Source organism: Lepidochelys kempii, chromosome 1 (genome assembly GCF_965140285.1).
Source record: "Lepidochelys kempii isolate rLepKem1 chromosome 1, rLepKem1.hap1, whole genome shotgun sequence".
In the NCBI taxonomy this organism is placed as follows: Eukaryota; Metazoa; Chordata; order Testudines; family Cheloniidae; genus Lepidochelys; species Lepidochelys kempii.
Window position 1 is genome coordinate 68,790,734 of NC_136380.1, and position 14,706 is coordinate 68,805,439.

A 14,706-nucleotide genomic window follows, 5' to 3' on the forward strand; every position below is an offset into this window, starting at 1 on the left:
ATAAACATAATTATGACATAGTTGGCATCACAGAGACTTGGTGGGATAATACGCCTGACTGAAATATTGGTACAGAAGGGTACAGCTTGCTCAGGAAGGACAGGCAGGGGAAAAAAGGGAGAAGGTGTTGCCTTATATATTAAAAATGTATCCACTTGGACTAAGGTTGAGATGAAAACAGTAGACAGACTTGTTGAAAGTGTCTGGGCAAGGATAAAAGGGGTAAAAACAAGGGTGATGTCATGGTAAGGGTTTACTACAGACCACCTAACGAGGAAGAAGAGGTGGATGCGGATTTTTTAAACAACTAACAAAATCATCCAAAGCACAGGACTTGGTGGTGACTGGGGACTTCAGCTACTCAGACATCTGTTGGGAAAATACCAGCAGGGCACAGATTACCCAACAAGTTCTTGGAATGTATTGGAGACAATTTTTTATTTCAGAAGGTGTAGAACGGTACTAGGGGAGAGGCTGTTCTACATTTGATTTGGTCAAATAGGGAGGAACTGGTTGAGAATTTGAAAGTGGAAGGCAGCTTGGGTGTAAGTGATCACGAAATGGTAGAGTTCGTGATTCTAAGGAATGGTAGGAGGGAGAACAGCAAAATAAAGACAATGGATTTCAAGAAGGCAGACTTTAGCAAACTCAGGGAGTTGGTAGATAAGATCCCATGGGAAGCAAGTCTAAGGGGAAAAAACAATTGAAAGCTGCTGGTAGTTTTTCAAAGAGACATTATTAAGGGCACAAAAGTAAAATATCCCATTGCGTAGGAAAGATAGGAAGTATGGCAAGAGACACCCTGGCATAATCAGGAGATCTTCAATGACCTAAAAATCAAAAGAGAGTCTTACAAAAAGTGGAAACTAGGTCAAATTACAAAGGATGAATATAAACAAATAACGCAATATATTGTGACAAAATTAGAAAGGCCAAGGCAGAAAACGAGATCAAACTAACTGGAGACATAAAGGGTATCAAGAAAACAGAGACTAAAATAAGGAAAGAACAAGTTAAAAATTACTTAGACAAGTTAGATGTCTTCAAGTCACCAGGGCCTGATGAAATTCATCCTAGAATACTCAAGTAGCTGACTGAGGAGATATCTGAGCCATTAGCAATTATTTTTGAAAAGTCATGGAAGATGAGAGAGATTCCAGAAGACTGGAAAAGGGCAAATATAGTGCCTGTCTATAAAAAAGGAAATAAGGACAACCCAGGGAATTACAGACCAGTCAGCATAACTTCTGTACCCGGAAAAGTGATTAAGCAATCAATTTGCAAATACCTAGAATTACAGACGAGTCAGTTTAACTTCTGTATTCAGAGCAAATACATACGCAATCAATTTGCAAATGTCTAGAAGATAAGGTGATAAGTAACAGTCAGCATGGATTTATCAAGAACAAATTGTGTCAAATCAACTTGATATCTTCCTTTGACATGGTAACAAGCCTTGTGGATAGGGTGAAGTTGTAGACGTGGTATATCTTGACTTTAGTAAGGATTTGATACGGTCTTGCATGACCTTCTTGTAAACAAACTAGGGAAATGCAATCTAGATGGAGCTACTACAAGGTGGGTGCATAACTGATTGGAAAACTGTTCCTAGAGAGTAGTTATCAGTGGTTCACAGTCATTCTGAAAGGGCATAACAAGTGGGGAACCGCAGGGATTGGTTCTGGGTCCGGTTCTGTTCAGTATCTTGGATAATGGTATGGAGAATACACTTATAAAGTTTGCTCATGAGACCAAGCTGGGAGGGGTTGCAAATGCTTTGGAGGATAGGATTATAATGTGGACAAATTGGAGAAAGTCCAGAGAAGAGCAACAAAAATGATTAAAGGTCTACAAAACATGACCTATTATAGGCCAAAAGCCTAATGGGGAGAAATTGTCTCAAGTAAATTGTATTTCATTTTGCTTTGTACTCCATTTTGCTAGCTTTGAATTAGTAAGAAGAAATTTTTCTGGGTTTATTCTTTGCTGATTGTGTTCATGATTGTTCTTAGAAGGATAGAAGTGTCATGGCTGTAATTCTTGTGTTTGAAATTTATTACCATTTTGTGTGAGAGTGAAGAATGTATGGCATGCTGATGCACAGAGAAGAGACAGGAGGCACCAGTACTGATGGGCCCGATGGTCAAGGGGGAGTGAAGGAATTGAGAGGCGCCAACCTTACTATCAGAATCACCTGAATAGCAGATTGACAACCCTAAAGCAAAGGCATATGCCCCAAGGACAAGTTAAGGAATGGAGCCAGAGGGACGAGATAAGAAACAGCTGCGGATACTCCCGGTAACAACCCAAAATAATGCTAATTAGGAGCAACCTTGAATACCTCAAAATTAACAGCTCCGGTGTGACACAGCAAGGTCCATAGACTTGTATGGGAACTTATTACTATAAAAGAAGGGTGCATTGCCATGGGACTTTGGGTTTGTTCTGCATCAGCATCGGAACTTCAGATGCATCCAACAGAGACCCAGCTCCATTCCACTCCCTCGTGTGCAGTTTCAGATGGCCACTGGAACTGACCAAGAAACACTAAGGACTAGTTTCAGAGCGGTAGCCGTGTTAGTCTGTATCAGCAAAAACAACAAGGAGTCCTTGTGGCACCTTAGAGACTCACAATTTTATTTGGGCGTAAGCTTTTATGGGGTAAAACCCACTTCATCAGATGCATGGACTGAAAAATACAGTAAGTAGAATATATATTCTAGCACATGAAAAGATTGGAGTTGACTTACCAAGTGGGGGGTCAGTGCTAATGAGCCAGTTCAATTAAGGTGGAAGCAGCCTATTCTCAACAGTTGACAAGAAGGGGTGAATATCAATGGAGGGGAAATTACTTTTATAGTGCTAACGAGGCCAATGCAATCAAGGTGGCCCATTTCCAACAGTTGACAAGAAGGCATGATTAAGGGAAAATTACTTTTTGTCGTGACTCATCCACTCCCAGGACTAAGGGCTGATAACTATAAGATCCAGCTGTAGAACCATTTGGTGGATGTACTTGCATGTGTGAATGGAAGCATATGCTGATTTTAATGCTTAAATTGTACTCTCAATAAATGTGGTATATTGCCTTATCCCCTTGAAAAAGATTCCATGTGCTTCTAATAAGCATAACACTATGAAGGAAGATTGAAAAAATTGGGTTTGTTTAGTCTGGAAAAGAGAAGACAAGAGTGGACATGACAACAGTTTTCCGGTACATAAAAGATTCTTCTTAACCTCTGAGGATAGGACAAGAAGCAATGTGCTTAAATTGTAGCAAGGGAGGTTTAGGTTGGACATTAAGAAAAACTTCCAAACTGACAGGGCAGTTAAGCACTGGAATAAATTACCTACGGAGGTTGTGGAATCTCCATCATTGGGGATTTTTAAAAACAGGTTACACAAACACCTGTCAGAGATGGTCTAGATCAGTGGTTCACAAACTTTTTTTCCACGGATCATTTGAAAATTGCTGAGGGTCTTGGCAGACCATTTAATGATCTTTCCAAATGTTGTTTGTACTGTTAGCTATCTATTGTAAAGAGCTTTGGATAAAAGTGCTATATAAAAAAAACTTTAGAATAATTAAAGTTTTTTTGTTCTACAAATAAAAGTACACAACTCATATTTTAATATCAGTAGTCTTACCTTCCTAGTGTAATGGATGTGCCCTCTCTCACCAGCTGTGGCAGCCCCTGAGGTGGGGCTGGGAAGGAGGGGTGGTCTCTTCTCCCTCGCCATAGCAACCACAGAGCTGAGCCTGGGAAGAAGGGCCACCTCTCCCCAGCAGCGCAACCCTGGAGCTGGGGAAAGTCGCCTTTTTCTCTGGCCACCGCAGCCCTGCACATCCTAAATTCCCCCCCACTGCCGCCTCCCACCAACCCCATAATCCCCCCAAAGCCAGCACCTCACCTTACATGTGTGTCTTCTCTAGGGTCCAGGCACCTAATTAGTGGAGCCATGCCTGCGCAACTCCACTAATTCGGTGGGTGGCCCTTCATTTTCTCAAGTGTGGCCGCCCAGGCACGCACCTTAGAGGGAACTATCAGCAGACCATTTGAATGGATCTCGTGGACCAGGGACCAGTTTGAGAACCTCTGGTTTAGATAATACTTAGTCCTGCCATGAGTGTAAGGGACTGGACTAGATGACCTCTCAAGGTCCCTTCCAGTCCTATGATTCTATCAATGGCAATTTGCTAAACATACCCAAAATGTTAGAAAAAAAACATGAGCAAATCAAATGACAAAAACTCGCACTCTGACATTGTTCTCATGGAAATAGAAAAGTTATGATTGGATTGCTCTTGCCTGTGAAATAAGCAAACGGTTTCTCACAACAACTATTACCAAACCAAACAAGTTCAGATTAATCAGAATGTCTACGATGTACAAAGTTTTTGCTGGTCTATATTTCGCAGCTCTTATTGCAGAGAAGAAAACATTACTTTCATCATGGTAGAGATAGGCTCATAGCAAATCTACCATTATCTCTCATAAGCTTTCTTCCCTGATGGTTGATTCTATCTGGTCGAACAATACTTTGCACTGCTAGAAGATCTTCCCGCTGAAAGATCGCAAAGCACTTTAAAAACAAAATTAGTAATATTCCTGTTAGTCAGTGAAGCATTTTACAGCTAGAAAACTGAAACATAGTAAAGTTAACTAAACTGTCCAAGGCCACAGAGATTTAGCGGCAGAACTACAAATATAGCTGAAAACATCTGATTCTTATTCATTAACCACTAGACAATATTCCATTCGTCATTCTATACAAGAAATTATTTCAGGGACAACCCTTTCAAAAATCTATATTATGACGACTGGAATTTCCAAAAGCAGGACAGTTACTATATCATTTTATGTAAAATGATGATCAAGTGTATACATACAAAAATATAAGGACTAAGGAATCTGACTTGCAGAACTTGAAATATTAACTCATTTAATTTCTGCTCAATTTGTAGATGAAAGAGCAACCAACCAAACATGACAGTGACTATTTACAGGCCAGACATCCAGTGCTACTTGCTTGCCTATTTGTAAGGACTAACTTTGGCATCTGAAGTCCCCTCCTTAGTTGCCAGGAAGAACTGCCATTTCCCTGTTACTAAGAAATAGCAGTATGTTCACCCCTTTCTGGCCAGAGGATAGCCTTCTTTGCACAACATAAAATAGGTATAAAAACAATGGCAACTAGGAAGTCATTTTAAATATAATTATAATGGATTCTACATAAATTAGTGATTAAGTTGTGTGCGGGAGTTACAAAATAATACTATGCCAGGATTATTTTTGTAATTGTTCTGTATACAGATAGATGTTGCATCTCTCTCTCTTTCTTCAATTGTGCAGTGGAAAATTTTAACAAAAGTACTCGTATAGAGAGTGAGGTTTTCTTTTTAGTCATTGACACCGACCCAATTTAAGTGTGTTGAATACAACAAGTACATCAACATGCTAAAGTAAAAGCAAGTGAGAATATACTATGCCCTCTGGATTTGTCTACCACATATAGAACTGCTTAAAGGATGGTAGTGGTATTTCAGCAATCCAAAGAGAAGACTATTTAAGCCTTCAAAATAATCTAGTTTTCACAACCTATCTTTTCTTCATTTGTAAAATTTAATTATACACAGATATTGATTTTAATTGTAAGATATATCTAATTCCTCTTAATTATGCAAATCTATAACATTTGGTCACACATTATGCACCAACAATTAAAAGCAAAGAAAGCAAGAAATCTGATCTCAAACTGCATGCTGATTTAAACTACCATATTAAAATATGTTATGGTGTAATTATCCAGTAACTTCTTCATAATTAATGTTATTTAAATGTAGTGTTAATAAAGGGGAACTAGAGTGTCCCCTACAGATAATGGAACAGCAACTGACCTTTAACAACTCCATTTGTCAAATCTTATAACTTAGCCAACTTAAATTTCTTGACCATATTTCCTTTTTCACAGACAAATGTACAATGGTGGATCAACTGCCAGCCATGTTACATGGTGATAGGTGCTGCATCTTTTTTACAGATGTTTTGAAACACCCATCACCATGGCATCTGGATTAAGAGAATCCAGTTAGGTGAGAAAGGACTGTCGTGTCCCCAAAAGTCAGGGTCTAGGAAAAGGAGAAGACAGTCATCTTATTTTCACGAGTTTTCTTCAAACCCTCCCTCCAGAGGCTGGTCAGCTGCAAGTTTGGAATTGTTTTTCCTTTTCCTGGAGGATTTTTCAGCCTGGAAAGCTACTGATAAATTCAGTGTACTAGATCATGCCCTAAGAGTTAAAATATCATGTTCTTCCTTCATACCCATTCCCGTACCTCCTTCATCCCATTGTTTGGGCTTCTGCATATGCAATATTAATTACATTAAAAGATGAAAGATCATAACATTAAAAGATTAAAAAGTTATCTTTTTGAACATTTTAGTTACTCACCTAAAGTATTTTTTTTAATCTAAGCAGCTAAAAGTGTTTCTAAAAATATTTTTTGTCCTTAAATAAAAAATAGTGGATATAAAAGAGCAGACCTCTTAAGAAAACAAAAACAAAAGACCAGGCATTCAGAATATATTACAAATCAAATAAACCATGAAAAATAAAAAAAGGTTCCTCAGGAAGTGTCTAGAATCCGATAAAATTATGCCTATTTTATGCAAAAGCCAGGATTGGTGTTTCTTTGAGAAGCAGCCAGCACAGAACTCCCCCTAAATTCATTGCGTTTGCACACAGCCAGGATAACCTCTGCAGCTCATTTATTTCTGTTTGCTTCTTTCCTGTTGATTTTGTATGTAAATGGACATCTATTGTATGACCTTGCAATGTTTAATTTACCTACTGACAAAGAGATACCAGAGGATACAGAAGGAAAACCTATTTTTCACCTTTGCTGATGACTTTTATCTTGGTATGACATATTTTCAGTATGTGTGCATATCATCTCTGCATATATTTCACAACAATGTTAAGGACCAGAATGACAATAACTTTCATTTGAGACCTCACATGATAGTCTTTGGTGAACTGTAATATACACATCAGATTTATGTGATTTCTGTAACCCATTCCTAGCTCACATTAAGAAGTCCTTGGGTCATACAAGTATCCTATAGTAAGTCAGACAGAAGAAGTTTCATCTGAACAGAAGTAAAGAACTTAAAACTCTTCTCTGCCTTCTGCCCCCCTACAACTTCCTGCATGTTATCTAGTAAATCAAGCACCCAGTTTTAATTTATAATAGTTCAGTTTTTTCCTTCTGAAGGTACAGATAATTTTAAGATAATGAATGAATATTTCCTTTTCTTTACATTGTAGAATCTGGGATGTAGAAATTAGGGTTTCTGATATGAATGTATGTTACCATTCAAGAAGACAGAAAAAAATATTGAATAGCCCATCAATATTTGAACTAAAAAACAAATCATTCCTGGAAAACAATTTTAACATCAATAGACATACTGTACCAAGAACATTGTCCTGAAGTTGTTCAAGTCGGTTAAAAATTCTTCCACCGAAACCTTTTTCAAATCAATGGCATAGTATCCCATCACAGTTTGATAGAGTTTATCCATGTTCTCATGCATCCTGGTAAGTTTTTGGTAATGTTCTCTTGCATAAACTGCAAAGCTGTGTATTACTGTTAAGGCTAAAAGAGCATTCAGTGAAGCTAGTTAAAGCAAATTATCATGATTTATCTACCTGTTTCTCTGTAGCCAACATTAACATTCAAATAAACCTCTCAATTATCTCAATAGATTATCCATTTATTTCAAGTACAACACAAACTACATACCTAACAGTGTTTAATGAATACTTTGGTAATAGTGAAAAAATAATATAAGAATGATCCTCAAATTTTCTTGATCATTTTTTACTTTGCTAATTGAATGAAACATTTTTTACATTAATTTTACATATAATGGGAATTGACAGGCAACCTTAATAATAGGTAGTACATAATCTGTTTGCCACATATTGTGTTACATAAAACAACATACCTCAAAGACTTCAATAGGAAGTGGGAGGTGCTTGGATCCTTTGAAAACAGGTCACATCTATTTGGGTGCCTAAGTATTGATTTAGGCATCCAGAGTTCAAATTTTGACCATAATCCCTATTTATGATGGAAACTGTTTTGCAAGTATAGCAGACTTGACGTATGCACATACGTATGTGTGTGCGGACAAAGCTATATATAAGTCCTAGGGCTAGCAGGTTTGTGGAAACAGAAGCTCTTTGGTTTTCTCTATAGGTAAAATGGGAGAATTTAGGTTGCATTCTTACCTGCTGCAAGGCAAGTTTGCTTATGTCGCTCTCTAGCTCCCCCTGCAGACAGTTATAATTTGCATACACTTTTGAGGAGTTCTATAAAATACATAGAACTATCATCTGAAGTTTTCCCATAATCCATACTCAAGAACTGCATCAAATGTTCTGAGAGACACAAAGTAGATGAGGTAATATCTTTTATTGAATCTACTTCTGTTGGTGAAAGAGACAAGCTTTCAAGCTACACAGAACTCTTTGTCAGGTCTGGGAAAGGTACTCAGCGTGTCACAGCCAAATACAAGATGGAACAAAATGTTTAACATAAGTAGTTAAAACATATTTTAAGTGACCAGTCAAGATGAAGTGGCCTGTTAACACCTCTGCTGGCTTGCCTCTCTAATACTCTGGGACCAAAAGAGCAACAACAACACTGCAAACATCAAATGTTCCAAGTAATTTCAGGTACGTCTAATAACTCATAGGAACTATTCTTTGAGGGATATTCCAAACCCTCCCCCCAAAAAAAACTCTTGTCATTTAACATTAATTAAGGTTGCCCTCAACAGTACTCAAAGCCATAAAAATAAGGAAATAGAAGATTGAGGATTAAAAGGTTGCAAAATTTAACACTCTACACTGCAATTAGATACCAGTGGCTGGGTGGTACCAGCTGGCTAGGGCTAAGGGATGTCAACATTTGGGCTCTGGTTGCAGCCAGAGCTTTAGGAACCTCCCACCTTGCAGGGTCCTAGAGCCCAGGCTCCAGCCCGAGCATGAATGTCGACACCACAATTAAACAGCCCTTAGCCTGAGCCCCGTGAGCGTGAGTCAGCTGGCATGGGCCAGCCGGAGTTTTTTAAACGCAGCGTAGACATACCCTCACACTAAAATGCCATAATTAATGTTGCCTATGCAGGTTTAATTCAGGCCACATGTGTATACACTATGATATGGTCTTTAAAAACACAAGACCCCTGGCTCATTCAGTGCACAGGACAGATCTGCTCTGGGGATGAATCAGTGTTGTGTCATGCAGAGGGGGTCTGTTGGACCCCCTTCTCATTTGTTGTAGAAGTTGGACGGTTTTTAGTGAATGAGGCAGGTGAATGCAGGAAGAGAACTGAGTCTCACGGTTAGGGCAGATGAACACTGCCTTGCAGACATAAATTCTATCATTGCCTCTGCCACTAAGTTTCTGTGTGATTCTGGTCAAGTCACTTACAACAAACTTTTTATAGGTAGTCACTTATGCATGTAATTAAAGACTATATCATAATGCATACGTACATAGGGCCAAATTACAGCTGCACAGACAACCTTCTTTCTGGCTTTTTCTAACTTGAATGTGCTTATCTTTGCAACCTTTTAATCCTTTTAAAATCCCCAACTTTCTGTTTTCTACTTTTTTATTATTTAGTTTATGGATGACAGCAACCTTAAGTAACATTAAACAACGTTTGTGAATTTATTTTAATATAATTTTTATATATGTGCTATTTAAATAATAAAGAATTTACACATTTGTTGACTTCAATGTATACGTTAACCTTCACATTTCAACACTCATTGCCATGTTGACAGATACACTAAAAGTTATTAAACTTTATTGAAGCAAACCACATTTTTAATGCAAGTTCAGTTTTACTGCAACTTCTAGATGACACAATTTAGAAAAAAAACAAAAAAAAAAACAAGTAAGGATTCATATCTATAATTTCCCACTTTTTTAAAAAAAAGGTAGTTATTCAGAAAGACGTACCGCAGCATATAAATAATATACATAAAAAAAGAGCCGTAATTTTGTATTTTATTTTCGTGTAACTCTTTCTAAGGAAAGTAAGAAACAATTACCCTTTGAAATGAAACTTCGCCACTTACACATTACAAACCCCCAAGGGCAAAGCAGGAGCTTATCAGAACCCAATCTGCTTTTGTTATAGTCCCTCCTCTGACCCTTCTTTGTAGCTCTGCAAGCTTCCCCTCTTTGTCTTGCCGGTGTTCCCCTCGGACTTACCCTGACTCGAGTGGTCAAGTTCCTCTTTACTTCTTGCTGCTCTTCATGGGGGTTCCTGGTCCACCTTTCCCCCATTAGAGTTGAGGCTGCCATGGTGGGCTGTGGTTCCTACCTGCTTGCCCGCAGCCCTGGAACCTAGGGGACACAGACACAGGCTGGGCACAACTCACCATCTGCCAAGACTAAGCAAGCTGCCTTACAAATAAAGCATGATTTGGATGCAACTCTGTGCTTTCCTGGATGCTCTGCCATGCCTGCGACAAACAGAGGAGAGGGCGAGGAGATGCTACAGTTGTGGCTCAGAGAGGATTAACCCCCGAGGGGTTAATTGACCCAGGTAGGAGAAGGAAGCCAGAAGAGAGGGAGAGCAGTACTCCACACTATCCAAAAAATGGGGAGAAACAGCTCAAATTGAAAAGGTAAACACATACGCAGAGAACCTGGCAGCAAGTGGAAGTAGAGAGGTTGTGGCCAGAGCATGTGGTGTGAAAACACTGATCCACCTCCATGAAGCCACAAAGAGAGGAGAGCTGCCCAAGTGTTCTGAATTGTAAGACATGCTGGGCTGTAGAATAATCAAGTTCAATAAATCCAACAGCGAAGAACATGAATATGTGTAGAAGGAACTTTTCACCATGCCTTATCGTGAAAAGAAAACACAGCACTTATACGTCTAAAAGCTAACATCATTGAGCTTTCCGTCAAGATTCATGGACTTGTCTCTCCTCTTCTGGAAGGCTAATATGAAATTCCTTCCATCAGTTTAATGAATTTTGCTCCAAGGGCCTATTTATTAACACATTTTATAGCTGAAAAATTTCTATTCCAGGTTTCGGACAAACTGTGCTCTACAACAGAATTAGTTAAATTTAATGTGAATGTGATAGTAAAACAGCACTAGGAACCATTCTGGAACAATCACAGAACTTCCTCTGAGATGTGGTGTATTGCTATGCATTTTGATATGGAGATTCTCATGGGAAACTCTGAAAAACAGTCTCTCTCTTCAGTATATCAGTAGCCAGTTTCTTTTGCATCTCATTTAAAAACAAAAAGTTCTGGGGAAAATACGTGCAGTACTAGGTTTACTAATTGATATTGTTTCTTTATCACTGACAAAAGAAATGTTACAAAGAACAGTGAAATAAATTATCAATAAATGTCTTTAACCCACTCATGCTACAAGATATTTAAATCATTTAATTGGATTTAAAGCATTAACTAGCAGTGCTAAGAAAAAATGGTTTTTTGATATTAAAAATGAATAATATAAAAATGGAACTTATACATAGATCCAAAGAATTGATTTGAAATACTTAAGTGTTCCCATACATTTTATCACCTCAGGACAGGATGCAAAGGTAAAGTTTCTTGACACCTTAAATGACTGCCTCTTGGAGCAGCTAGTCTTCGAACCCACAAGAGGAGAGGCAATTCTTGATTTAGTCCTAAGTGGAGCTCAGGATCTGGTCCAAGAGGTGAATAGAGTTGGACAGCTTGGTAATAGTGACCATAATATAATTAAATTTAACATCCCTGTGGTGGGGAAAACACCACAGCAGCCCAACATGGTAGAGTTTAATTTCAGAAAAGGGGACTACACAAAAATGAGGAAATTATTTAAACAGAAATTAAAAGGTACAATGCCAAAAGTGAAATCCCTGCAAGCTGCATGGACACTTTTAAAAGACACCATAAGAGAGGTTCAACTTAAATGTATACCCCAAATTAAAAAATATAGTAACCAAACAGAACCAGAAAAGTGCCACCGTGGCTTAAAAACAAAGTAAAAGAAGCAGTGAGAGGCAAAAAGGCATCCTTTAAAACGTGGAAGTTGAATCCTAGTGAGGAAAATAGAGCACAAACTCTGGCAAGTGAGGTGTAAAAATATAATTAGGAAGGCCAAAAAAGAATCTGAAGAATAGCGAGCCAAAGACTCAAAAAGTAATAGCAAATTTTTGTTTAAGTACATCAGAATCAGGACGCCTGCTAAACAACCAGTGGGGCCACTGGACGATCAAAATGCTAAAGGAGCACTCACGGAGAATATGGCCATATGGAGAAACTAACTTAATTCTTTGCATTGGTCTTCACAGCTGAGGATGTGAGGGAGATTCCCATACCTGAGCCATTCTTCTTAGGTGACAAATCTGAGGAACTGCCCCAGATTGAGGTGTCAGAGTAGGTTTTGGAACAAATTGTATACCAAACAGTAATAAGTCACCAGGACCAGATGGTATTCACCCAAGAATTCTGAAGAAACTTAAATGTGAAATTGCAGAACTACTAATTGTGGTTTGTAATCTATCATTTAAATCTGCTTCTGTACCAAATGACTGTGGCTAATGTGACACCCATTTTAAAAAATGTCTCCAGAAGCGATCCTGGCAATTACAGGCCGGTAAGCCTGAGTTCAGTACTGGGCAAACTGCTTGAAACTATGACAGAATAGTCAGACACACAGATGAACATAATTTGTTTGGGAAGAGTCAACATGGTTTTAGTAAAGGGAAATCATGCCTCACCAATCTACAAGAATTCTTCGAGGGAGTCAACAAGCATGTGGACAAGGGGGATCCAGTGGATATAGTGTATTTAGATTTTCAGAAAGCCTTTGACAAGAACCCTCAACAAAGGCTCTTAAGGGGTAAGAGGAAAGGTCCTCTCATGGACTGATAACTGGTTAAAAGATAGGAAACAAATGGTAGGAATAAACGGCACTTTTGTAGCTGGCGTTGCAAGGCATTTACGTGCCAGATATGCTAAACATTTGTATGCCCCTTCATGCTTCAGCCACTATTCCAGAGGACATGCTTCCATGCTGATGCTCATTAAAAAAATAATGCATTAATTAAATTTGTGACTGAACTCCTTGGGGGAGGACTGTATGTCTCCTGTTCGGTTTTACCCGCATTCTGCCATATATTTCATGTTATAGCAGTCTCGGATGATGACCCAGCACATTGTTCGTTTTAAGAACACTTTCACTGCAGATTTGACAAAACACAAAGAAGGCACCGATATGAGATTTCTAAACATTGCTACAGCACTGGACCCAAGGTTAAGAATCTGAAGTGCTGTCCAAAATCTGAGAGGGACTAGGTGTGGAGCATGCTTTCAGAAGTCTGAAAAGAGAAACACTCCGATGTAGAAACTACAGAACCCGAACCACCAAAAAAGAAAATCAACCTTCTGCTGGTGACTTCTGACTCAAATGATGAAAATGAACATGCGTTGGTCTACTCTTCTTTGGACTGTTATTGAGCAGAACCCATCATCAGCATGGACGTATGTCCCCTGGAATGGTGGTTAAAGCATAAAGGGACATATGAATCTTTAGAGCATCTTGCACGTAAATATTTTGCGATACTGGCTGTAACAGTGCCATGTGAATGCCTTTTTTCACTTTCAGGTGATATTGTAAACAAGAAGCGGGCAGCATTACCTTCTACAAATTGTAACCAAACTTGTTTGTCTGAGCGATTGGCTGAAGTAGGACTGAGTGGACTTGCAGGCTCTAAAGTTTTACATTGTTTTATTTCTGAATGCAGGGTTTTATGGGACATAATTCTACATTTGTAAGTTCAACTTTCATGATAAAGAGATTGCACTACAGTACTTGTATTAGGTGAATTGAAAAATACTATTTCTTTTGTTTTTTACAGTGCAAATATTTAAAATAAAAACAAATATAAAGTGAGCACTGTACACTGTATTCTGTATTGTAATTGAAATAGATTTGAAAATGTAGAAAACATCCAAAAATATTTAAATAAATGGTATTCTATTATTGTTTAACAGCGCAATTAATTGCCCAATTAATCGTGATTACTTTTTTTAAATCGCTTGACCGCCCTAGTAAAAACAGAAAATGAAACTGTAAGGTTAAATTTATCAGAGCACATAAGGCAGTTAAAAAAAAAAGATAGCAAAAGAAAGTGGTCAGACAATTTTTGTCAAAACAGAAAAAAATGCAGCAGATTTCTGCTTCTCTGAAGGTACCATCTTTTATGGGGCTTAGATCTATAGCACAATATTGGCAGAATAAGCATTTTTAAAAATACATTTGAAGGCAGCCGTAGCAGGGAATGTGTCTTTCACCCTTATGATTTTTGCATGCCACCTCTTGCTAAATTATAAGGCCAAGTCTACACTACAAAGTTAGATCAATGTAAGCTGCCTGCCTATACCTAGTTGTGTATGTGTTTACTCTTAAATGTGTCTCCCACTGATGTAAACACCCATTATGCTGACATAACACCACCACCTCTCCGAACGATATAGAACCATGGTTGATGCCACACAAGTGTAGACACTGCATTACTTCTGCCAAACCTAACAGTCTTCCAGCAGCTGTCCCACAATGCCTGTCACTGACCACGGTGGTCATATTTGTGTGCTGTGTCCGTTTG

At 38.4% G+C, this 14,706-nt stretch overlaps 1 protein-coding gene across 1 annotated transcript in view; it reads right to left on the minus strand.

Moving 5' to 3' along the window:
• The window catches only part of DIAPH3 (diaphanous related formin 3), a 504,443-nt gene that overhangs the window by 133,498 nt on the left and 356,239 nt on the right, over positions 1 to 14,706 (minus strand). Inside the window, exon 24 of the mRNA XM_073325081.2 lies at positions 7,476 to 7,640. Within this exon, the coding sequence (XP_073181182.2) occupies positions 7,476 to 7,640 (165 nt within the window). The remainder of the gene's footprint in view (positions 1 to 7,475; positions 7,641 to 14,706) is intronic.